The 21,714-nt window shown below is 38.2% G+C and overlaps 1 protein-coding gene across 1 annotated transcript in view; it reads left to right on the forward strand.

Annotated features, from left to right (window-relative positions):
* Window positions 1-21,714, forward strand: part of LOC107040044 — a 53,805-nt gene that overhangs the window by 29,995 nt on the left and 2,096 nt on the right. The window contains exons 3-11 of the mRNA XM_015259961.2: window positions 3,975-4,374; window positions 5,656-6,915; window positions 15,350-17,136; window positions 17,728-17,942; window positions 19,474-20,110; window positions 20,838-20,945; window positions 21,015-21,167; window positions 21,295-21,411; window positions 21,500-21,601. Coding sequence (XP_015115447.1) covers window positions 3,975-4,374; window positions 5,656-6,915; window positions 15,350-17,136; window positions 17,728-17,942; window positions 19,474-20,110; window positions 20,838-20,945; window positions 21,015-21,167; window positions 21,295-21,411; window positions 21,500-21,601 — 4,779 coding nt within the window. The remainder of the gene's footprint in view (window positions 1-3,974; window positions 4,375-5,655; window positions 6,916-15,349; window positions 17,137-17,727; window positions 17,943-19,473; window positions 20,111-20,837; window positions 20,946-21,014; window positions 21,168-21,294; window positions 21,412-21,499; window positions 21,602-21,714) is intronic.

Raw genomic sequence — 21,714 nt, forward strand, 5'->3', positions numbered from 1 at the left:
AAAAAAGCAAACATAGAAGTTTTTTGAGACTGACAAAAAATTAAATTTTAGATTTCCCTGAAAAATTGATGAAATTTCACATTTTTTGCAAAAAAATCACGAGAATTCTCTGATTTTATTGAATTTCCTATGAAAACATGAAGGTTCTGTATTAAATTACACGAAATTATCAACTAATTGAAATTTACCCAAGTTTTTCAGATTTCTGTTCATTTTTAAGGAATAGTTGAGCTGAAATTTTACATTTTCATTGATTTTCACATGAAATTTCGATTTTCCAATGACGGAATTCCTTGAAATTTCAGTGGAACCATCACGTGATAAAAATTTGCAAGAAATATAACGGAAATTGCAGGCAAAAATTTTTAACAGTGATTATTTATATTTATGAATAAAAAAATCGATATTTTTGAATGTTTTCACAAACTTCGACCCCATCCCACCTGTTTTGACCCTCCACAACCTCGAAAAATCTCAGTTTGGTTTTACCACTTTTTTTCACCTGCAACTCATATTAAAACCTTCAACAATTGTCTCTTCAACGACCGACGACTGCCCAATTTCACTGCGGTCTCCCCTTGAAATAACAGAAGTGAATTGAGCCTCTCAGAAAAACGAAAAAAAAACGAAATAACCAACAAAGCTGGATGGAGCGCATTTTTACGTTCTCGATCCTCGGTGTGAAAGTGAGCATTGGACGTTGGGTGTACCCGGCAGCATTCACGAATGTCCCATTTTCCGGCATGTCTCCGAGATGTTTCTTTCCATGCTATCATTCCATTCACCGTGACGTACGTCCTTTTCTTCCACCTGTTTTTTATTTCACTTCTCTTATATTTTTTTTACAACTACCGAAATCCAGTGGCTTCGTTAATGCGTCCTCGCGATGCCCTCGGGCATACTTCCGGCACGAGAACGTGTCACGACCTTCTTCGGAGAGTGGTATTGGCCAGAGTTGAAATTTCATTATCTTTGTTGTTCTGTTTATCCTTTTGTGTCCCTCCTCCCCTCTCGCCCATGTTAAGTACTATCAAATACGTTAATTGGGTCAAGCCAAGGATTATTTTCTTACAAAAAAAAAAAAAATCCTTTTCATAATGTTCTTCTTCTTTGTCTATCCTTTTTGTGTCCCTTCTCACCTTTTACTAACGTTAAGCACTATCCAATACAATAATTGGGTCAAGTAAAAAATAATTGTCCTATTAAAAAAAAAAAAAAAGTTATTGTATTGATATTATTGTTAGACTTCGACAAAGTGCAAAATTGTTGGAAAAATAATCCTGACCCTCGGAGGAAGGGGATTGCAAGTGATATAATAGGAAAGACAGAAATTCCTCGTCTAGATCTTAAACGACGAGTTATTCTTGAATAAATAAAAATCTTAATTAGAAGAATTATTTTCCCCTGTATTTAAAATGAAATAATTCTTATATCTTGCTCAACATCCGCTATTACTCATTCGATTTTCACAACAAAGCACACGAGGATCAGCGATTCAATCACGATAAAGCCTGATACATTGAAAAAATTAATTTCTAAATGAGCAAAAATTTTCCTGCGGAAACGATTTCACTTCACCCCAGCCGCGAGTTACTTCAAAGCCAGAACAGGGTAAATCCTGCATCTTTGAGTTGATAATTGCATGCCGGTGCATATTGTGATAGAATGAAGCGGTGATTATTCATTTGACTGTCCAAAATAATGAGCTAGAGTTGTCATTGGGACATAGACAGTCATCACCCGTGAAATTCATCTTCACAATGAAAGTAAAAAAAAAACATGATTGAAATATTCAATCGAAAGCCTAATTTATTCTGCTATTAGTCGGCGGTCTTATCATAATCGTGAATTTCGTCTAATTCTTAATTACTTCCTAATTTATTGAGTCTTTACAATGAAAGTGAAGAAAAAAAAACATTATTGAAATATTTAGTGATGAGTCTAATGTCGTCAAACAAAATTGCGGAATTCATTTTATATTCAATTATTGGAATGGAAATTCAAAGCCAGATGTTGTTAATAAATATTCTCCACAATTATGAAATAGTGTATTTCGATACGAGTGCGGAAAAGTGGTTTTTTACGTGTGGGAGGTGTGCTGCGCTCGTCGAAGACGAGTGCTGCCCTCCCACGGGTTAAAGAATACTTTTCCCACGAGTGTCGGACGCTCTTTTTCATCACAATGCGTATGAAGTGGGGCTTTGCGTGCGTAAAATGTCACTTTACCCACAGCGTGATGAAATAAGCTATTTATTATGCCCACTGTTTAATTCCGCTAATTTTTTATCGATTAATTGTGAAGAATTTTCCATGTGATGAATTGTCCGAGTGATGGAATGTCCGTATGATGAGTTGTCCATGTGATAATTTTCAGTGATGAAGTGGCCAGTAACATCACAATACCGTGTTGGATGAGTTTCAACGGAGTATCACCCACCGCATATCCCTCTGCTCCATTGCGGTCATAGACTCTCATTGCACACCACTTTTGGGAAAAATAATACGATTTAGAGAGGCTATGAAGCACATGGTTATCGTCAGCCATGCATCTTCCACTAGTGGCAGGAGTACAACCCGTATAGACTCGAAAGTCATGGAAACATATATTCCAATCCTGAACACGCAGCTGAAGACTCGGTTTTTCCTCGTAATGACGGATTCACATGGGACTTGTGAGGTCTCTCGGGTCGCATGAAAGTATATACCATGTCCATTCGTGAATATAATCTAATAGGGGCCCTCGTGAATTATCCAACAGTACGTAATGGATCGTTTCGGAATGAGTGCTGGGTTTTCTCGGTAAATGTCTTGTTTATGTGCTTGCTCATCCTCCTCCTCCTCCCCCTCCTCCCCCCACTGAGGGACAGCCTTTCAGATTGATTGTGTTTTCGTTCTGACATTTAAAGTGTCTTTCGAGAGGGGGAAGTGAGAGTCTAAGCGCGGAGTTCCTGTTTTATAATAGACGGGTTAATTGTTTTATCTCTTATAGGTTTTCGGGATTTTTGGGAGGAAGACGTGACGGTCACAGTCATTACGCGGCATTTTGGAATGTAGGCGACGACATTTCGGGGGAGACATTGTTCCAGGTGTAGGCGGAGCCCAATGTCGTACTGAGTTACTCAATTGATTTTCAATGTTTTAGAGAATTTATTGTGTGACGGTTTTCCGGTGGACTTTTACGTGTTAAGATCGCACACCTCCACATTTAAGTTTAAGTTTAAATAAAATAACTCAACAAGTGGGAAATTGCTGTTGTATTGCATATAGTATAGTTATTTTTGCTGACAAATTAGCCTCCGGATGATTATTTTACGCATCATTTTCTTCTGTCATGTGTAATTTATTGTTTATTTAATTGTATTAAATTAAATAAGATTTCTTTTCAACAAATTTTGTTAGATTTTCAAGTTAGTTGAATGTTATCATCATCATTATTCTTATTATCCCTTTCTTCTATACAACCGATTGTCTTTTTACGGTTCCATCTCTCCCCTCAACCCTTCGATAAAATGTTGATAGAAAAATTTTATTTACACATACTTGAATGATTTTGAAACATCACATTTGAAGAAACCATCAGAAAGCTCACTTTCAGGGAAATTCATGAAAAATTCGAAATTTTCAAATAAATCAAAATCATCAAAATCGATTATTGCTATCGCCTTCATCTTCGAACTCTGTCAAAAAGACATCCAAACAAATTTTTTAAGCCATCATTCAATCAATTCAGAATATTTTTTTAGTTATCGCGGGACAACCGATTTTCGAAAAAATTCGAAAATTACAAAAACTAATCGATGAATTAAATTTTAATGAAAGGCTATCGATAGGGCGCAACAATACTTACATTTGAAAAAAAAAAAAAGATTCAATTCCGTCCAGTCATTAGCGAACAACTGGGTCCATTCGGAAGCAAAAATAATAAAAAACTATTCAATCACTTTTCTGACCAAAATATGCATTCAATGTTGCAGAATTACGAGACCCTGAGTAAAGGAAAGAAATCGTGGAGCGTTCGGCTGGGTCTCTCCCGTCAGAACCAAGCCTCCGAGGATTTGAACACCAAGGGTTGGGGTACAATAAGCGGTGGCAGTGCCTTGTCCCGTCAGATGTTGTATGGTGAGCCATGGCTCTACGGTACTGTGCGTGGTGCACGAGGTGGACTGGAGACCCGCGGTTTTCTCACACCTCCACCGCCACCACCACCCGGTGCACCAGTCCTGGTCGTGTGCTCCTGCCCCGAGTTTCTCAGCGGTACAACAAGGAAACTTGGTAATTGCCGAAAATGCGGGGGACACAGACTCGCTGGTATTCCACTGGGCGGAACGTGTCGCATACCCGGGAGTTCAGCCAGGGCCAGACCTAGTCTTGCTGGTAATTCAGTCAATTTTTTAGAGAGGATAGAACAGATCAAGAGTATTTTTTGCGCGAAATAAAACAGATTCCGAACATTTTTTCCGAGGAAGCGATTTTTGAAAAATGGAATTTTCAACAATAAAAAATTATTGCTCAGAAATTTTGCTTCAAAAAGAGTTCCTAACTCGAACGAAGTACTTGGGTATCCTTAATTAAATTTAATTGAGGTGAATGCATGTTCTCGATAGCTCGTTGGCATAACAAATTGCCTGGAGAATTCATGAGGATTTGTTGATGTTTGGAGAAAAAATAAAAGATTCATTGGTTTATCGGAAGAAGGGAAAATAAATCATGAATAATTCATGGGAGGTAATGGAAAGCCGGGGGAGATTTGCGAGTTTATTTGATTGAAAGAATTTCTTACTTTCGTTGGATCCTGGGAAATGTAAACAAGCTGTGAATTGAACTTTAATACCGTGTTGTATAAGTGTGAATTCAATTGCAGATTTTGCGATAACTCGACATAGAAAATCACACGAGAGTGGTGTAGAGTCGTTCGGTAGTTTTTAACAATTTATTTTCTCTTCCAAGGTGAAAATCTCAAAATGACGAGTGGATATGACATCTGTTTTTCTAATTAAGTAATATTTTGCTTTCGAAAATGAACGAAAAATTTTACTTAAATTCCATTTGAGCCAATTATCTTTTTGTTGTCAACTTTCAAATTTATATTTTATAGTGAATACCAGTTATCACTTGTTAATTAAATAATACTTGTTTAAAAAAAAATCTAGATTGCATTTCCGTTTAAAGGGCGTGGAGAAAAAAGTTGTAGAAAAATTACCAAACAAGTCAAGTGAACTACACTTAAAGAAATAATTAGCTCTGTATTTGATGGAGTGGCCCAGATTTACTTGAGGGAAATAAACCAATTCGATAGAACAAAATTTAATATCTTTCACAAAAATTAAATTTAGAAGAATTTAGACTGAAGAATAGACTCTAGAAGAATTTAAACTGTTGTCAGGAAAAAATATAATCTATTGTACGACAATCATTTGGTCTGAGAGGACTCCATAGGTTTATACCACAGGAAGAATCCATTTGTCCCCAAGTAAATTGATTCAACACGACAGAAGATCTATTCAAAAAGCATTTTTAACGAACAATTTCACTTCACGATTTTCTAGATAATTTTCACCCAACTTTTCTCTCCGCGTGAAAATAACCATCAGCCGTTACCCTTCCTCCCTCGAGAGACCTCACTCTCCCAATGACCTCTAATTAACCCCCAATTAGGTGTCCTGAGTTCATCAGCCGACGATCCTTACGACCTGATGCGCCGCAGTCGTCTCCTAGAGCCGCGCTCCCGCGCCCGAAGTATATCCCCACACCGTCAACCCAACAGCCGCGACAGCCGGAGTCAGAGTGTCATCAGACCCACGAAAGAGCGCAAGATAAGTGGCGACGCGGTCTCCCGTTCGGAGTGGTTCGACACAGAGACCTACCCGGAGGAGCCGCCGCGAGGCGACTGGTTGGACGACAGCGTCAAAGTTGCCAAGAAGGCGAGAGGCTGGCAGGAGTCATCAGGCGCCTGCCGCAAGGACGACGACTGGAAGGACCCAGCATCGTCATCGAGCGCAGTCTCCGACTCCAGACGGAGCATCCTGGAGTGCAACGTGAACCCCTACCTCCTGGTGAAGAAGCAATCCAGAGACGAGGACGACTTGAGCGACGACTTGTCGGACAACGCTCTGGAGCTGGAGGAGAAGCCCTCGTCGAGCCTCTTCGACCCTTCAAAGGTGAAGTCCATCGAGCGAGTGCCAAATAGAGGAGCTGTTGCTGCCATCGGCGGACAGAGGATCCGGGTCTTCAACGAGCCCAGAGAGATCTCCGACGAGGACGACATCCCTCTCACCAGAATTCCCATACCAAAAGTATCGCCCAAGCGACCACCGAGGCGGCCCAAAGAAGCTAAGATCGTGGTCAAGAGCATCCTGAAGAGGGGCAGGTCTGAGGGAATGCGCAAGAGTGTTCTCTTCAATGTTAACAACGTCATCTTTGCGCCGGAAAAGTCGACTGACATGATGGCCACCATCAGGCGACTCAGCAAGATCAATTCCCCTGCGAAGGAGGAGGATATCGCGGCGGAGCAGCCGATAGTGCCCCAGGAGGTTCTCCCAGAGCGCCCGAAATTCATAACAATCCCGAATATCAGGGAGCCCAAACGTCTGGAGAAGCGGAACCATCAAGTTCACGAGGCGAGGATTGTTCCGGAGGTGAAGAATTATCCCGGCGTTGAGAGGAAAATTGATAGGGGCTCGGTGAAACGACCGGAAGTGCCGGCGAGGAACAAACGAATTTGTGAGAACGAGCGGAAAGATCGGGTGGAGAGTTGTGGAAATGATGCAGCGGGGACTGGAGGGGGAAGCGAGGAGATTGAACCCAGGCGGGACAGACTCGAGGATGATACCGATCTGGAGATCGAGATTGAGGAGCTCAAGGATCGAATGGCTGATATTCCGAGCGAAGACAGGGAGTTGATTGTCAAGGTCAATGGTGAGTAGATTATTGATAATGTTTAAGGATTTNTTTTTTTTTTTTTTTTTTTTTTTTTTTTTTTTTTTTTTTTTTTTTTTTTTTTTTTTTTTTTTTTTTTTTTTTTTTTTTTTTTTTTTTTTTTTTTTTTTTTTTTTTTTTTTTTTTTTTTTTTTTTTTTTTTTTTTTTTTTTTTTTTTTTTTTTTTTTTTTTTTTTTTTTTTTTTTTTTTTTTTTTTTTTTTTTTTTTTTTTTTTTTTTTTTTTTTTTTTTTTTTTTTTTTTTTTTTTTTTTTTTTTTTTTTTTTTTTTTTTTTTTTTTCTTAAGAAATGGAGTTGTTAACATTTTTTTTACAAAAGGGAAAGTTTTTCGGGGGAAACCGTCCCTTTGTAAACAGGCGAACTTTCGTTCACCTAAGAGACAAATATATATCGTAGTATTGTATCGAAATATATCGCAACTGCCTGACTGCTGTTCCTGAATTCCGATTGGTCAACGAGTCACACGAAGTTAGTCGCTAAAAATGCGGTATTTTCAAAGTTTTCGAACTCACAAATTGTTCTTTGCGTCACAGTAGTCAATTTTCGCATGTTTATCATGCGCAAAATTGATGAATTCTTCCTTCTACTTTCAGGTATCTCATTAATTTCAATTATTTCCATTTCAATTTTCTTGTGAATGACATGAATTTAATTCTCTTCTAGTTACTTCAGAATTAGAAGAGTTGTACAATCCTTGACCTACCAACAAAAAATCCCAGCACAAAGACAAGCCTCAGAAGGAAAAAAATACAAAAACTAGATTAAGATCAGAAACTTGCTCGGTAATTCTTTCACCAATCAAGCAAGACAATGAGTAAGTTAAATTCCGGAGATAATAATTTTCGGTGATTCATCAATTCGTTTGTACTCGCTACAATGGCCAAGTGTATGTCACGTACCTGATGGAGGCTTTGATGTTTCATATCTCCTTGAACTCTCGAAAAATAAAAAAATAAAAAATTGCAAGGATTGCAATCGAGGACAGCGGCTAGATGATTATAACCGTTATTCAGGTTTATAAATATCAGAGCTGGGCAATATTTCACGGAAAATACACAGAAATAGGATTCTTTCATAATTCCTTCTTATGCAATGCTTTTTGAAGTGATGACTCACAACTCATGATTTAAAAAAATAAAATGGCATTCACGATTTTTTGGAGAGCGAATTGAGTGGTATAATAGAGGTTTTTAATTTTCGTGAAAATAAAGTTATCGATAACGATAGATAACGCTGATGATGAAGATCAACGTGCTTTGATTAAAAAAAAAATTATTTAAAAATTTGTTTTAAAATTCCGAATAATTTAATTGAAAATTTATTTAAAAATTCACTCTTTAAAATTGTATTTCTAAAGTCCACGTGAACCGTTGAGAAAAAGAAATTTCTCCATCAAATTCTCTGACAGCTATTTTCTTCTCTCAATTACCCAGAAACATAAATTATTTATTCAAAAATTTTGACACTGACGATAATTTTTGTGTTAGACATACGATTTTTTTTTTTTTTAATTTTCCAGACTCATCTCGAAAAATTCATTTTCTTAAATAATATGAGACTGTCAATTGACCACAGACTCAACCAGAATGTTTTAATTCATATGAACTCCGTTAAGAATTTATTTAATATTTTAATCTAAAAAATTTAAGTAACGTTTGTACTACTTTAAATTCTTTGCTTCGCTACTGACATGTTAAATTTAAATGAAATTCGATTCAATGAAACCAACAATGAGTGAAGAAATGAGGAGAATAACGAATTGAAACCTGAGAGAAGTGATTGCACAATTTTTTTCAAACTCAAATCACCCCGAATGCCTGTAATCTCTTGAATAGAGACATAGACATATGGCCGACCATGACCTTATCTCAACTACTCAAAGCGGGACTCAATCGTTTGCTTTGGCAGATCGTTCAACACGTATAAAGTCGTTGCGACGCGTTTCAGGGTCGCCAACATCCATTCCCCCATTTTGCCCCCCTCCCCCTTGCTGTAACCTTTCTCCAACGCCCACACCCGCGTCAAGTCCTGGTTAAGTTTTTTTTTCTCGTTACTCTTGTTCTCTTTTCTTTGATTGAATTTACGGGGAGAATCTGTGCGAAAGGAGAATGCACAGAAATTCGAGGCATTGCGAATTATTATCTCGGGAGGAGAGGAAAAACATTTTGCAGAGTGGGGGAATGGAGATTGACTAATTGAGGGAAGGAGAGAATAGCGATTCGAAGGAGTAAACGCGTGTACCGTAGGGCAATTGAAGGCTAGTTGAGAAAAAATAGTCTGATTTCTGAGTGCATCGAGTGTTTCTCGCAATCTAAGGGAGATAGCAAAATTTTTGTCATGACCTTTTTTGTGGAGTGCATTGAGGGCTACAAAAAAGGTCATGACAAAAATTTTGCTATCTCCCTTAGATTTCCAGATATTCATTGGAAACTGGCCAATAGTCAAAATTAAGTTAAGGATATCCTATAGATTTAACCATTTTCAATTATTAAATTTGTTAATTAAATTACATGAGAAAAATTTGGAAAAAATCATGAATATTCAGCGTCATTCAAATTAACTTTTGCACAAAATAATTTTTTTATTTATAAATAAATACCTGAAATTTATGATTCTGAACAAATGATTTTTACGGTGGAAAATTGTTTGTTTGTAAATTATTTGTAATTTTCAAAAATTGCAATTTTTCAATTATTTTATCAATCTTTCTTCAATGTCAAATTAATAATTTTTTTTAGTTTTAGAAAACGTTTTCTAACTTATCTAAATTTGAATAATAAAATCATTGTAAAATGTCCGGAAACTCGGGGTCAAATGGGGCTGAAATGAAAGCTCTGTTGGGCTACAAAAGTATAAAAGCATTTCACTGGAGAAAAAATAACTGTTTCACCGATTGGCTACTGCACTGCGTGATCCATAATTTTATTACCAGGACTTTCTCACCTGCATATCCCCAATATTTCCCCTCCTCTGGTATTACAAACTCTCGAGGTGGTTTCATATTCAAATTTCATAATGAGATCCAAATGAAATCGAAAGGGGATGAATATGTAGAGTTGGAAAGTGTTTTACCTCCGTGGGAAAGGCACGAATCGATCTCAGAACAATGGTAGCATTGGATCCCTTATACGGAACTGACTCGCAGTACATTTATCGATACGATACATCGTGAATGCCAATCACGATTGAGGCAAGACAAGTCAACCGACTCAGGAAGAGCCGAATGATTGCGTATAGTTTCGTTTCTCTCTTTCTCTTGTTCTGTTCTGTACTGTCACACGTTTACTTTTATTTTCTGTTATTTATTCTGGGGATGGACTGTTGCTTCCGTGGGACGGGGGATTCTCCCCGGCGAATATCGACGCTAGGACATTGCGTGGAAAACAGGTGTCTTAAAAAAATTGTCATTTCGCTTCCGGTGGAATCGTGCTTCCTGCTGTCGTGAGGAGATTAGATAAAATTAGATGGCATGCGGGTAATTTTTTTTGCTTTGTGATCGTTTAAATTTCAGTTTTGGATTTTTTGCGTTCAACTCATTATGATCTACCTAAAAATCCGAAGATACAATTTTTAGATTCTGTAAATTTTCGCTGATGAATCGATGGAATTCAAACATTTTCGTTGAAAATGTAGATATTATTGAGCCCCATCGATCGACACTAATTAAAATTTAATTAATATACTAATTTTGGGAATTTTCGATTTTTTAAAAAAAGATAACTAAAAAAAATGTTCTGAATTAATTCAATTAACACAATTGATTGAAGAAAAAAATTAATTCAATTGAACAAGATAAAATGAAGTGAGTGACAGTTTTTGAAAAATTTATGAAAGAATTTCAATTCGAGTTCTGTAAAACCGTTTCACATCAAGATGAGAATCATCGTCCGGACGTGCACTTTCAAAATTTTCTTTTTTATTGTAATGAGATAGGAAAAAATTGTTGCACTTTTCCTCAGGAAGAATGCCTCGAGTGAACTTGAGTAAAATTCACAAAGACCCGTAAAACTCATAAATACAATGTTCCCACAAATTTTACGAACTGTGAATGCAGTACTCCATAAAACATGAGTTTTTTTATTTTATCTCTCCATTTGCTCCAACTCTACGCACAAATTAACGACTCGATGCTGCATTTTCTTTCTCAATTAGAGTTGTACAAGAGCGCTCGGCTGGCGCCCGAGTTGAGTAGATTCCAAAGCCACTGGGCATCCGTATGAAATTCATATATTTCGTTCGTTTTGTCACTTCGTTAGCCAATAAATTCCCTCAATCAAGAGGATGACGTTAGTTGTCGCAATCTTGTGCTCATTTTTTGCTTTTGCTCATTCATTTTCGTACGACAGAATGATAATTAATGACCCAGATTATTGAGTATTCAATACTGGGTGATTAGATTTAAAAACAATGACTTGAGAAAATTCACTGTGTAGCTATTCTGTTCGCTTTCGGTCTGACCTCCCAGCAGCCACACCTTCAAAACTCTCAGCAGGTGGCACTTCCTATTAATTTAGTATTCAATTTGTTGTCTAAAAATCATGTTCTGCATCGAATTAATAATTTCACCTCTCAATAATAGAACAATCTTCTATTGTGGTTGGAAAGTACAACTCTATCGATACAAAAAAAATTTTTAAGTATTAAACACTGAAGGATTTCCAGAAAACTCGATTATAGTTGACTTTTTTTTTTCAATTTAATGAGGACTTGGGTTTAAAAAAAAAAAAATACATAAAAGAAAAAATTGAAAATTAAGATGATTTGTACATTTTATGAAGTATAAAAAAAAATAGATAAGGCGCTTTCATGAAAAAATTCACGTATATTATCGCGAATCGAAAATGAAATCTCAACATGGTGGATATCTCGAACGAATGGCGAAAGTAAGGCGGGTTTCATGAGTTCAATCGTCTTGCGTCGAATTTTCATGAAGCCCGCCTAACAAACAAGAGAATTGAATACCATTTTATGAAACATGAGTGAACGAATCATAATTGTCCAAATCATTTAGGTCAGAGGAAAATAGAATAATTCTACTTTCTTAATATTGCGTTTACTAAGGTTTTCTTCGAACAAAGTTGATTAGAATTAATAGCTAGAATTATGAGATTATCTCACATTTTTGACGTTAAGGATAGGAGAATGTGAATGGAATATAGTGAAAATGATGATCGATTTTTTCACTTTGAACAAACAATATTGATATCCAAATACAAAATTTCTGATATGAATAAAAAGAAGCTGTGACTCAATATTCCAAATGAAGTTTTAATTTTTAATTTGGTGCTGAAAACACGAGATGACAATATTCTAAGCACGGAATTATATTGATGAGATGAACAACAGATTAATTGAATTACCGTGTGAACTAACTAAAAATTGATAACAGTGTGGGCACGCACTTTTACCAGAGTATCAACAAACATTGAATTCCGAAAATTCACACTCTAAAGTGTGTTCTAGAAGGAATTGAATTATAATTATGATTAAAATCTTATTCAGTGCGCATATAAATTAGAACATGAGCAAATCATTTATTGCAATATGAAAATTGAACCGCTGATGAATTGGGACGTATGATTCTCATCGATCGTATTGTTTTTTGCAATGAGAGTGATTATAAACAATTAATTGAAAAAGGAATTTCGAATTAATTTAGCTCAGAAATTCAAGAACTAGAGCTACTGTGAGAGTGAGTAACAGTTATCTGGTGCAATCAGAGTAATTTTCACTTCCAAAAATTTATATAAGACAGTGAGAATTCGAGGGAGTGTTTAGCAACAATGGTAAAAACGTTATCCTTACGCAATGCCCAGTTTTTCTCCCGGGCAAAATGCCAGCGGGAAGCTTATTTAAGAGTTCCCTCGGAATTAAGAAGAAAAAACAGGTGAATTTTCACGTTAGATAAATTGCCACAGTGTAATACATGCTAGCCGTGGGGGGATTTCGTGCACTTTCACCGGTTTTATCGGTACTCACCAACCTCGACGAAAACAACGAAATAAATGAAAGAAAAAAAACCTTCGAATAGAGAAAAAAAGTAGCTCGAGAAACCGATCGCTCTAGCGATAATCCGATCTCTTCTCATTTCAGTCTTTAGTCAAACTGGTGGTGTACGCCGTTAGCAAAGTGTATGGGGAGTCCCGTTGCCCGGAAATCTCGGGGGAAATTAATGCTCCGCTGGAGATATGGCTAAAGCGTGGGCCCCAACGATTATCTACCCTGTCTTGAGGTTTTGCTTTTTGTTTTTCCACAGTCGAAAACGTTTTGAAAGGTGGATTGGAACAGCTTGAAAATAGGAACGTGACCTCTTGGGGATTTTTAATTGTCGATGGAGAATTTTAGAGAGGCGGAGTTGATGAAGATTGAGACATTCGTAATTTCGTGATTTATGTCGGCATGAATTAGGGTAATTGTTGTTGTGACTTGAGTTGAGATTATTGTTAGGAGAATTTCATTGTGATGAAATTAAGGGATTTTATTTGTGAAATTGATATTTTTCCAAAAATCGATTTTTCGTTCAAAAAATTGTCAATAAAATGGAATTAGTAATGGCTCAAAAAATTGATAACAGTATGCTCTGGATTCTATCAAAATATGATGGGGATCGCACAATTCGTTGTTGAGTTACAGCACATTGTTTATGCCATTTGAAAGAGAAAATCAGGTTTTTCATGATTACTGAAAGAATCATCAGTAATAGCAATTAAATCAGGACTTGAAAAGTATATTTCAATGGTTAAAAAATGGTGAGAACAGCATCATTGATTATCAAGTTACACAATACCGTCATGAGCTTTTTACATCAAAATCTCCATCTCTATTAAACTCAGGTACCAGTCTATTATGTCGAATACTTATTCATATTGATTCATGGTCCCGACTAACTTCTGACAGAACCTGGGTTAAACTCTGGTTAAATTCTGAATAAACCCTAATTAAATCCCGTCTGTACACTGATTAAACCTCGATTGAACCTTGATTAAACCCGAACTAAAAACGAATTCGAATCTTGTGCGGGTCTGAATGTAGAATTATTTGACAGAACAAAATAATACGTAAAATTTCGATGACATTTCAATCGATGATAGTACTATGACATGAAAAAATAGAAGAAGAAAATAGTGAAATAAGAATTAAAAAAGAACCCATTCGGGAACAAATTGCTAATTTATTAGCAACAAAAACTGTACTCATTTATAAAAAATGCAATTAGACACTTGAAGCAACTTTCACAGCTAATAACTTGAAAAAGGAATTTAGAAAAAATCCGGAAGAATTCATACGCAATCCAACTGTCATTAGGAATGGGAATAGTTGACAATTTTCATTGCATTCCAACGAAAAAGAAGAAAACCCCCTAATCCTTCCATAATTCCACCCATAACACTCCATTACGTAATTCAAACACGTATTCAATTACACAATCGTAAGTTGGTCGAATTTATTCCTAGAATGATGAAACAAAGCGATTGTGGTCAATGACATAACGAAAATCCCGATTAATGCAGTCTAAACCGAATCAGGAAAAAATTGAAACATCCCCATCCGGATAATACCTGTGTGCTCAGCAATATTCCACGACTTTGGCTCCATTGACTTGTGTGAATAACCCCGAATATAATAGTAAACATAGTTCCCCCTGTCCCAGCATGGAAATTCGAGCTGCGTTAATTCAGTATAAACTCCCCCGGCTTCATCCGCCTCCGTGGTCACTGTGGTTTCCTCTTCCGTATACCTGAATCCCGAAGCGTGAGAGAAATCGCACAGCACCCGCCCATGCTTCAAGCACAAAGCCAACACAACGACAACTGTTGCGACTATTTTGTTGCGACTACTTTGAAAAACAACGACAAAATGGGAAATAAAAGAATTGAAGTTGCTTGGAATGTCCAGATGACAACGAAGCAACTGTGAGCCTGGGGAAAGGAGTAAAAACTCATTGTAGAAGTATGTCCATTCCGTTCCGCACGATTGATGTGCATTTTCCATTATTAAAAAGCGAAACTCGGTAATCATCATATTTGAAAAAATTATTTCAAAAAATTCATACGGGGATTCAATGTTTCTAACTGGAATTGTCAGTCATTGAGAATTTACAATAAATTTATAATTTGGAGACGCGCATTTCCGAGAAGAAACCAGGCGAAAAATAATACTTAAAGAACTTTTCGGGCGTCCGAGAAGGGGATTCTCGGAAGACGCGCAACTAGCGCGAGTTTTCTGTAGATCGGCGCAGTAGTTCTCTATATTCGCGGCTGGCGGCAGCAGCTCCGTACGGGGAGACGAGACTAGGCGGACACCCATCCAAGTACTAACCAGACCAAACGCTGTTCAACTTGAACAACCGCCGGGGGCGCAGGCTACCCCTGTGATCACTACTATCCCTATATGAATGTAACCGACTGTTTCAGATACAAATCGAAAGGCGGTTCTCACTCGTAGCCAGAGTGACCGCGCGGTAGCTCTAAAGCCGGAGCTGTCGGCCGCCAATATCCAGTATCTGGACACAATGCGACTGAGTCTTCGTCGAGCCAAAGATTCCCAAGCCTCCCCAGAGCCCCAAGCCAAGTCCCCCGCAGCCCTCCCAGAGCCTCCCCAGCCGAATCACCTCCCGGACCCTCCAGCAAAGCTCCCCGAGCTGTCCGAGAAGGAAGCAGAGCCTCCCCCGGAAGCCGCTCCCTCTCCAAACCTCCCCGAAGAGCATTTCCGGAGAATGCGTCCCACAACCTGGTCCCCACCCCCAGGAAAGCCCAAGCACATGGCCCGCGAGCGTGTGAGCGATCCAGGTCCCTTCGACCACAGTATCGTCATCTGTCCACCACCAAAAATAGCCTCGGAGCCTACAGACATTCAGTGCGCCAGCTGGAAGTCCTCAAACTTCTCCCTCTCAGACCCCCCAACTCCCTCGCGAATCGAGATAATCACCCCTAGGCCTTCAGACAACATCTGCAAGATAACAGTCAGCCCCAAGTCCACTCCCCTCGTCCATCGTCTCCAAGTTGGTGGCTCCGATCCCCCCAGAGGCTCCAGACGCACCTCCATCCTCATCAACGGCGACCAAAGCCCCGAAAGCGAGCCCAACAAGAATGATAACAAAGTCACAATCAGCGTTGGTGGAGAGGACAGTGTCTGCAATCCAACAGTCATCTCGGTCAACTCCGAGAGCTCTCCCATGATTCAGAACTCGATGGAGAACAGAACCCTGGTTATTCTGGACAACTACAAGGCCAACATTGTACTTGAGTCAACTAAAGAGACAAAATCAAAAGCTGAAGAGGTAATCCATGAGGACATCTCCATGAGCAATGAGGGAAGGACTAAAAAATGTGATCGACTGGCTCGTCAGGAGAAGACGAACGACGTGAATCAGGAGATGTCCAGGCCAAAGTGGCCCAGTTTATCGAAGGAATCGTTGATATCGAAGTTACTGGAGGATTCGTTGAGAAAGGCTCGTGAGAATGGGGAGATTTTGGATGAGAGCAGCGGTGAGGCCATCCTCAGGATTTTAAAGCAGAGTCTACTCAAGTCCAAGGACTACGAGAGCTCAGAGTCAACTCTGGAAGCTGATAATCCGTATTCAAGGTCACCGAGTAGAAATTCAGATGTTGATTTCATGTCCTCGAATTTGTTTCTGGAGGAGAATCCCTACGAGGTGATTAAGGAGCCGATTTACGAGGAGATACCGGACGAACCTCCACCACTGCCGCTCAGTCCTCCACCCACTGAGGACTACATCAAGGACAGGCTCTATTTTCCCGATGAGTATAAGGAGGTTTATTACAAGAAAGTTAACGCTGGAAAGTATCTGGGCTCCTATCTGTCTGATGATCTCTTCAAGAAGAGTCCTGAGGATGTCGAGGGAGACGGGGATGGTGATGGTGATGTGTATTTGTCTAAGAGCCCTGAAGAGTTCTTCAAGAAGGTGGCGACGGCGGCCGATGGGAATTTGTCGAAAAAATTTGAGCTACTCAACTTCTTGATGGACGCGAAGGAGACGTCAGTGCCCATCGAGGAGGATGAGCTGGAGGAGGACGACGAGGAGGATGTCGAGGACACTGAGGGGGATCTTGAGGCACTCTATGAGCAGAAGGAAACGAGCATGGGGGACTTGAGCTCGAAAAGCTCGCAGATTTCTAATGTCAGCGATAGCAGCGAAGAGTGCAATATTATTCTTACGAGTTCGCCTGAGGCTTCAAAGGTAATTAGATCATTATTTAGGAAGAATATATTCAAAAAAACATTATTGTATTCCATGTTATTGATTGCATAAAAGAATAGGTCCAGCACCGTTCGCCGAGAATTCATTTTGTCCAAGTTTTCGATTCGTCGAAAACTGGCGAAAGGTTTTCTTTTGATGTGTGATTAAAAAAAACTATACAAATCGCGAAGAATATTTAATTTACTGAATGCTTGTTACTCTTGCATCTGAAGTCAGTATTCTGAACAAGTGTTCTATTGCATGAAGCGACTTATGCTTTTGAAAATTTTTAGATTTTCGACGAATGGGTGTTAGACAAAATGTCATTCGACCAATGGTATTTCGACGAATTTCATTATTTTATTATATTTGAAATTTTATTTAACATTTCAAATATAATAAAATAATAAAATATAGGGGAAATGAACTATTAATGTATATCAGACAATGAGAATGTGCAGAATATACGATAAGGAGACTACAAAAATGTTATAATTTATCTAATTATACGCATTCTCCGCGAAGAAAGCCATTAACCATTTTTTTCTCCACGAACCATAGAAATATTTTCATTTTTATATTATCATTCAGACACGGACAGTGGATATCGAGAGAACAGACAGTGGCGTAGGCTCGGAGAGCAGTCAAGCGAGCAGTAGCCGGGGTATAGGTAGACGATGGAGAGCAGGAAATGCCACCTCCTCAGGACCATCGAGTCTTCTCGGTGGAATACCACAGGTCATATCCGGCGATGCGAAACTATGTGAAGACTGCGAACAGCGTTTAGAGCCACTAATAACCGACAGGTATAATAATTCATAATTATTTCCAGTAAATCAATCAAGTCTCAATAAAACTGACCATTTAGTCGTGGGGTATTATCGTTAAATCGTTAAAAAGAGGAGTGAAGTCAGACAATAATCGGACAGGTGGAGATGGATTTTGGAATGTAAAATCATTGTCTGCTACATTTAATGGCTTCTTAATGGAGCAGATCGCTGTCAGCTGACTTTTCCGGTTTACTTTCATATCGGTGGAAAGGCTTGGGGCCGTGCCGCTGCAGATTTGGCTTTGAAAGATCGCAAAACGTTTGAATGGCCAAAGTATATTGATTCTGAATTTAAGAATGGCCAAAGTGTCTTTTACAGTTTGGCACAGACCACACTAGATTCAAGCATTTTCAATCATCAAATCATGAATTATTTTTTTTGGCATTCGTTGTTTATGAATAAATAATTGAAATTGTTTAAACTTTCAGAAAAAAAAACGAAACATAATGTTTTCAAAAATCTTAAAAAGTACATGTCGTCACGGTGATTGGAGGATTTCTTCATGATCAATTCATAGAATCTTATGAAATTGGAACCGAACCTAGACCTCAATCGACGCTCTCGATTAAGCCTAACAAGAATTTAAATCATTAAGTAGTTTTTGACACATTCGTTTTCTCTTTTAGAAAATCGACGATTTTCCAACCTTGCAAAAGGGTTACAAGGACTCCCCAAGGGGGGACTAATATTAAACGAAGAATTAGTGTCCAAAAAATAATATTTTGCACGGATACCGAATTTTTTCATTTGACCAAATGAATAAAATAGAAAAATGAATAAAAATGAATGTTTATTCAGACGTCAAACTTAAAAAAAAAGAACCGATAATTGTTATTCTATACATTTTTTTATAAACGAACAATAAATAATTTTTTTGCGCTAATTCAACTGAATTTTTTTTACACGTCTATAATCGATATTTAACGGACTGAAGTATATTGTCAAAAATTATATTTGGTCGGAGGTAAATTATTAATTTGTTGGCCGAAAAGTCATTCACATGTGCCAATAACATATTAACGTCCCGTTTCAATTATTAACGAATAACTTCAACCATGATTGAGACTTAAACTCACTACTGTGATTTGATAAAGCTTTCGCTAAAGCGGAAAACCCGCACGAAAATGTAGTAGTGTGAGATGTCACCTAAAATAGAATCTGCAGACGGGTGAAAGTATTAACAAAATGAAATGTAAACGTGATACTTTTGCCTGAGGTATTGCAATCAGACGTCAAAGTCTCTTAAAATGCACGAACAAGTGGTGCTCCTTTTAAATACCGAATCGTTAAAAGTAAAATAGTAATCGGGTCGCATACGCCGTTTAGCATTTATTATCGGTTTTAATATATATCATGGTGATACTTGAACAGGTTGAGAAAGTCGGTAAATTTTTTTCCAGGCAAAAGACCAACTCCGACGTCGCGTTAATTGATAACGACATTAATTTATGAAACTAAATGATGGAAATTAAATTTTTTCAATGCTGCTTTTATTGAATTATTGCAGCGGCGTTGTTTACGCTCCATTTGTCTGTCGAAAGTGCTCGAAGAAGCGCGCGGAAAGAAAAGAAATAATAACGGAAATCGTTGAGACTGAGCAGAAATATGGAAGGGACTTGAGAATTATTCTCGAGGAATTTCATCGGCCGATGCTGCGCGCCGGACTTTTGACACCCGAACAGTTGTCGGCAATATTTCTGAATGTCGAGGAACTGCTTGAGCACAATCTCGTTTTGGCTGAGAAACTGAGGGAGGCGGTGGAGATGAGCCAGATGGCTGGTGATGAGGATCTGGTTGGCGTCGACGTGGGGAAATTCTTCCTCGAGTCTGAACGCATGCTGCACGCCTTCGAGAGCTACTGCACGAGACAGGGGGGTGCTAGTCTCCTCCTCCAGAATCTGGAGAAGGAGAAGGAGCTGCTAAGGATATTTCTCAAAGTCTCGCAGATGGAGAATACAGTATTGCGGAGAATGAACTTGAATTCGTTTCTGATGGTGCCTGTGCAGAGGGTCACCAAGTATCCACTGCTGCTCGCTCGTCTCCTCAAGGCCACACCCGTTGGTAGGGGGGATGTGCAGGAGGCGAGGAAGAGGCTACAACAGGCTCAGGCCAACATTGAATTACATCTGGAGCATATGAATGCAGTAAGTTGATGAAAATTGAAGTGGATTTCACCTAAAATTATTACAGCTCAATTCAGCATCTTGTGGACGCTCCTCACACGTAAAATTCGTCTAATTCTTAATTACTTCCTGATTTATTGAGTCTTTACAATGAAAGTGAAGAAGAAAAACATTATTGAAATATTTAATGATGAGTCTAATGTCGTCAAACAAAATTGCGGAATTCATTTGATATTCAATTATTGGAATGGAAATTCAAAGCCAGATGTTGTTAATAAATATTCTCCACAATTATGAAATAGTGTATTTCGATACGAGTGCGGAAAAGTGGTTTTTTACGTGTGGGAGGTGTGTAGCGCTCGCCGAAGACGAGTGCTGCCCTCCCACGGGTCAAAGAACACTTTTCCCACGAGTGTCGGACGCTATTTTTCATCACAATGCGTGTGAAGTGGGCTTTTGCGTGCGTAAAATGTCACTTTACACACTACGTGATGAAATAAACTATTTATTATACCCACTGTTTAATTCCGCTTATTTTTTATCGATTAATTGTGAAGAATTTTCCATGTGATGAATTGTCCGAGTGATGGAATGTCCGTATGATGAGGTGTCCATGTGATAATTTTTAGTGATGAATTGACCAATATCACAATACCAACAGATTATAAACATTTCATCATAATTACAATTCATCACTTTTACATTAGATTTTTCTGTTGTTATTATTAAACATGGAATATTTATTCAGGAAGCCAAAGATGTTACTTCAACAAAACTTTGGCGGCGAATTTCAATAATTCAAAATGGCAGGCGATCCAATGGAGAGCAAGACATGGTGAACATAAAATTGAGAAAAGTGAGGCCAATTAATTTTTTTTGTTGCTCCTCTTTGTTGGGGATTATTAATAATAATTTTCGGATTTAGATGGCTGTAGAGGTACTAGAATGGGCGCACGAGGAGGCGAGATTTGTCCTGGAGGGACGGCTTCTCGTTGCTCAGCCGACAGACAATAATTGGAAGAGAGGAAGGACTGTCAAACTCGCACCTGTCACTGCCATGCTTGTCACCAATGGGAAGGTGAGATTTTCCACAAATATTCATGTTTCATGATAAATTCAATTGAGAATTACCATCTGCTGTTGGATTGAATCAGAGAGGAACACAAAAAAATTAAAGGAGTAACACGTTTTCATTTTCTTTGCAGTCGAATACTGATTTCCTGGCTACCAACGATGATTCTCTGTTTCCGAGGCAAATTGGAATCAAAGAGGCGACGCTACTATTGGTCAAAGAAAAAATTGGACGGTATTCTCTTCTCCGAGTGAGTATTTCATGGAAAACACACTAGACTAGTTTCAAAAATATTTTCATGATTTCTTTAATAATGTTGTGAATTTTCAATTCTGCAGGAGCCATTGTACCTCGATAAATGCATCGTATGCTGTGAAACAGATCTTGAAGACTACTTTGAAATCCAAGAATTGTCTTCGAAGGAGACATTCATCTTTAAAGTAAGAGAAACTGTTTTGAGAGAATGAAAATTTACAGGCAAAGCACTAAAACCAATTGCTGAAGAAAAGAATGGAGTAACAATAGATTCAAATAAAAATTAATTGCGTGAGAA

The sequence above is a fragment of the Diachasma alloeum genome, unplaced genomic scaffold (genome assembly GCF_001412515.2).
Source record: "Diachasma alloeum isolate Michigan unplaced genomic scaffold, Dall2.0 Dall_scaffold_00315, whole genome shotgun sequence".
Lineage (NCBI taxonomy): Eukaryota > Metazoa > Arthropoda > Insecta > Hymenoptera > Braconidae > Diachasma > Diachasma alloeum.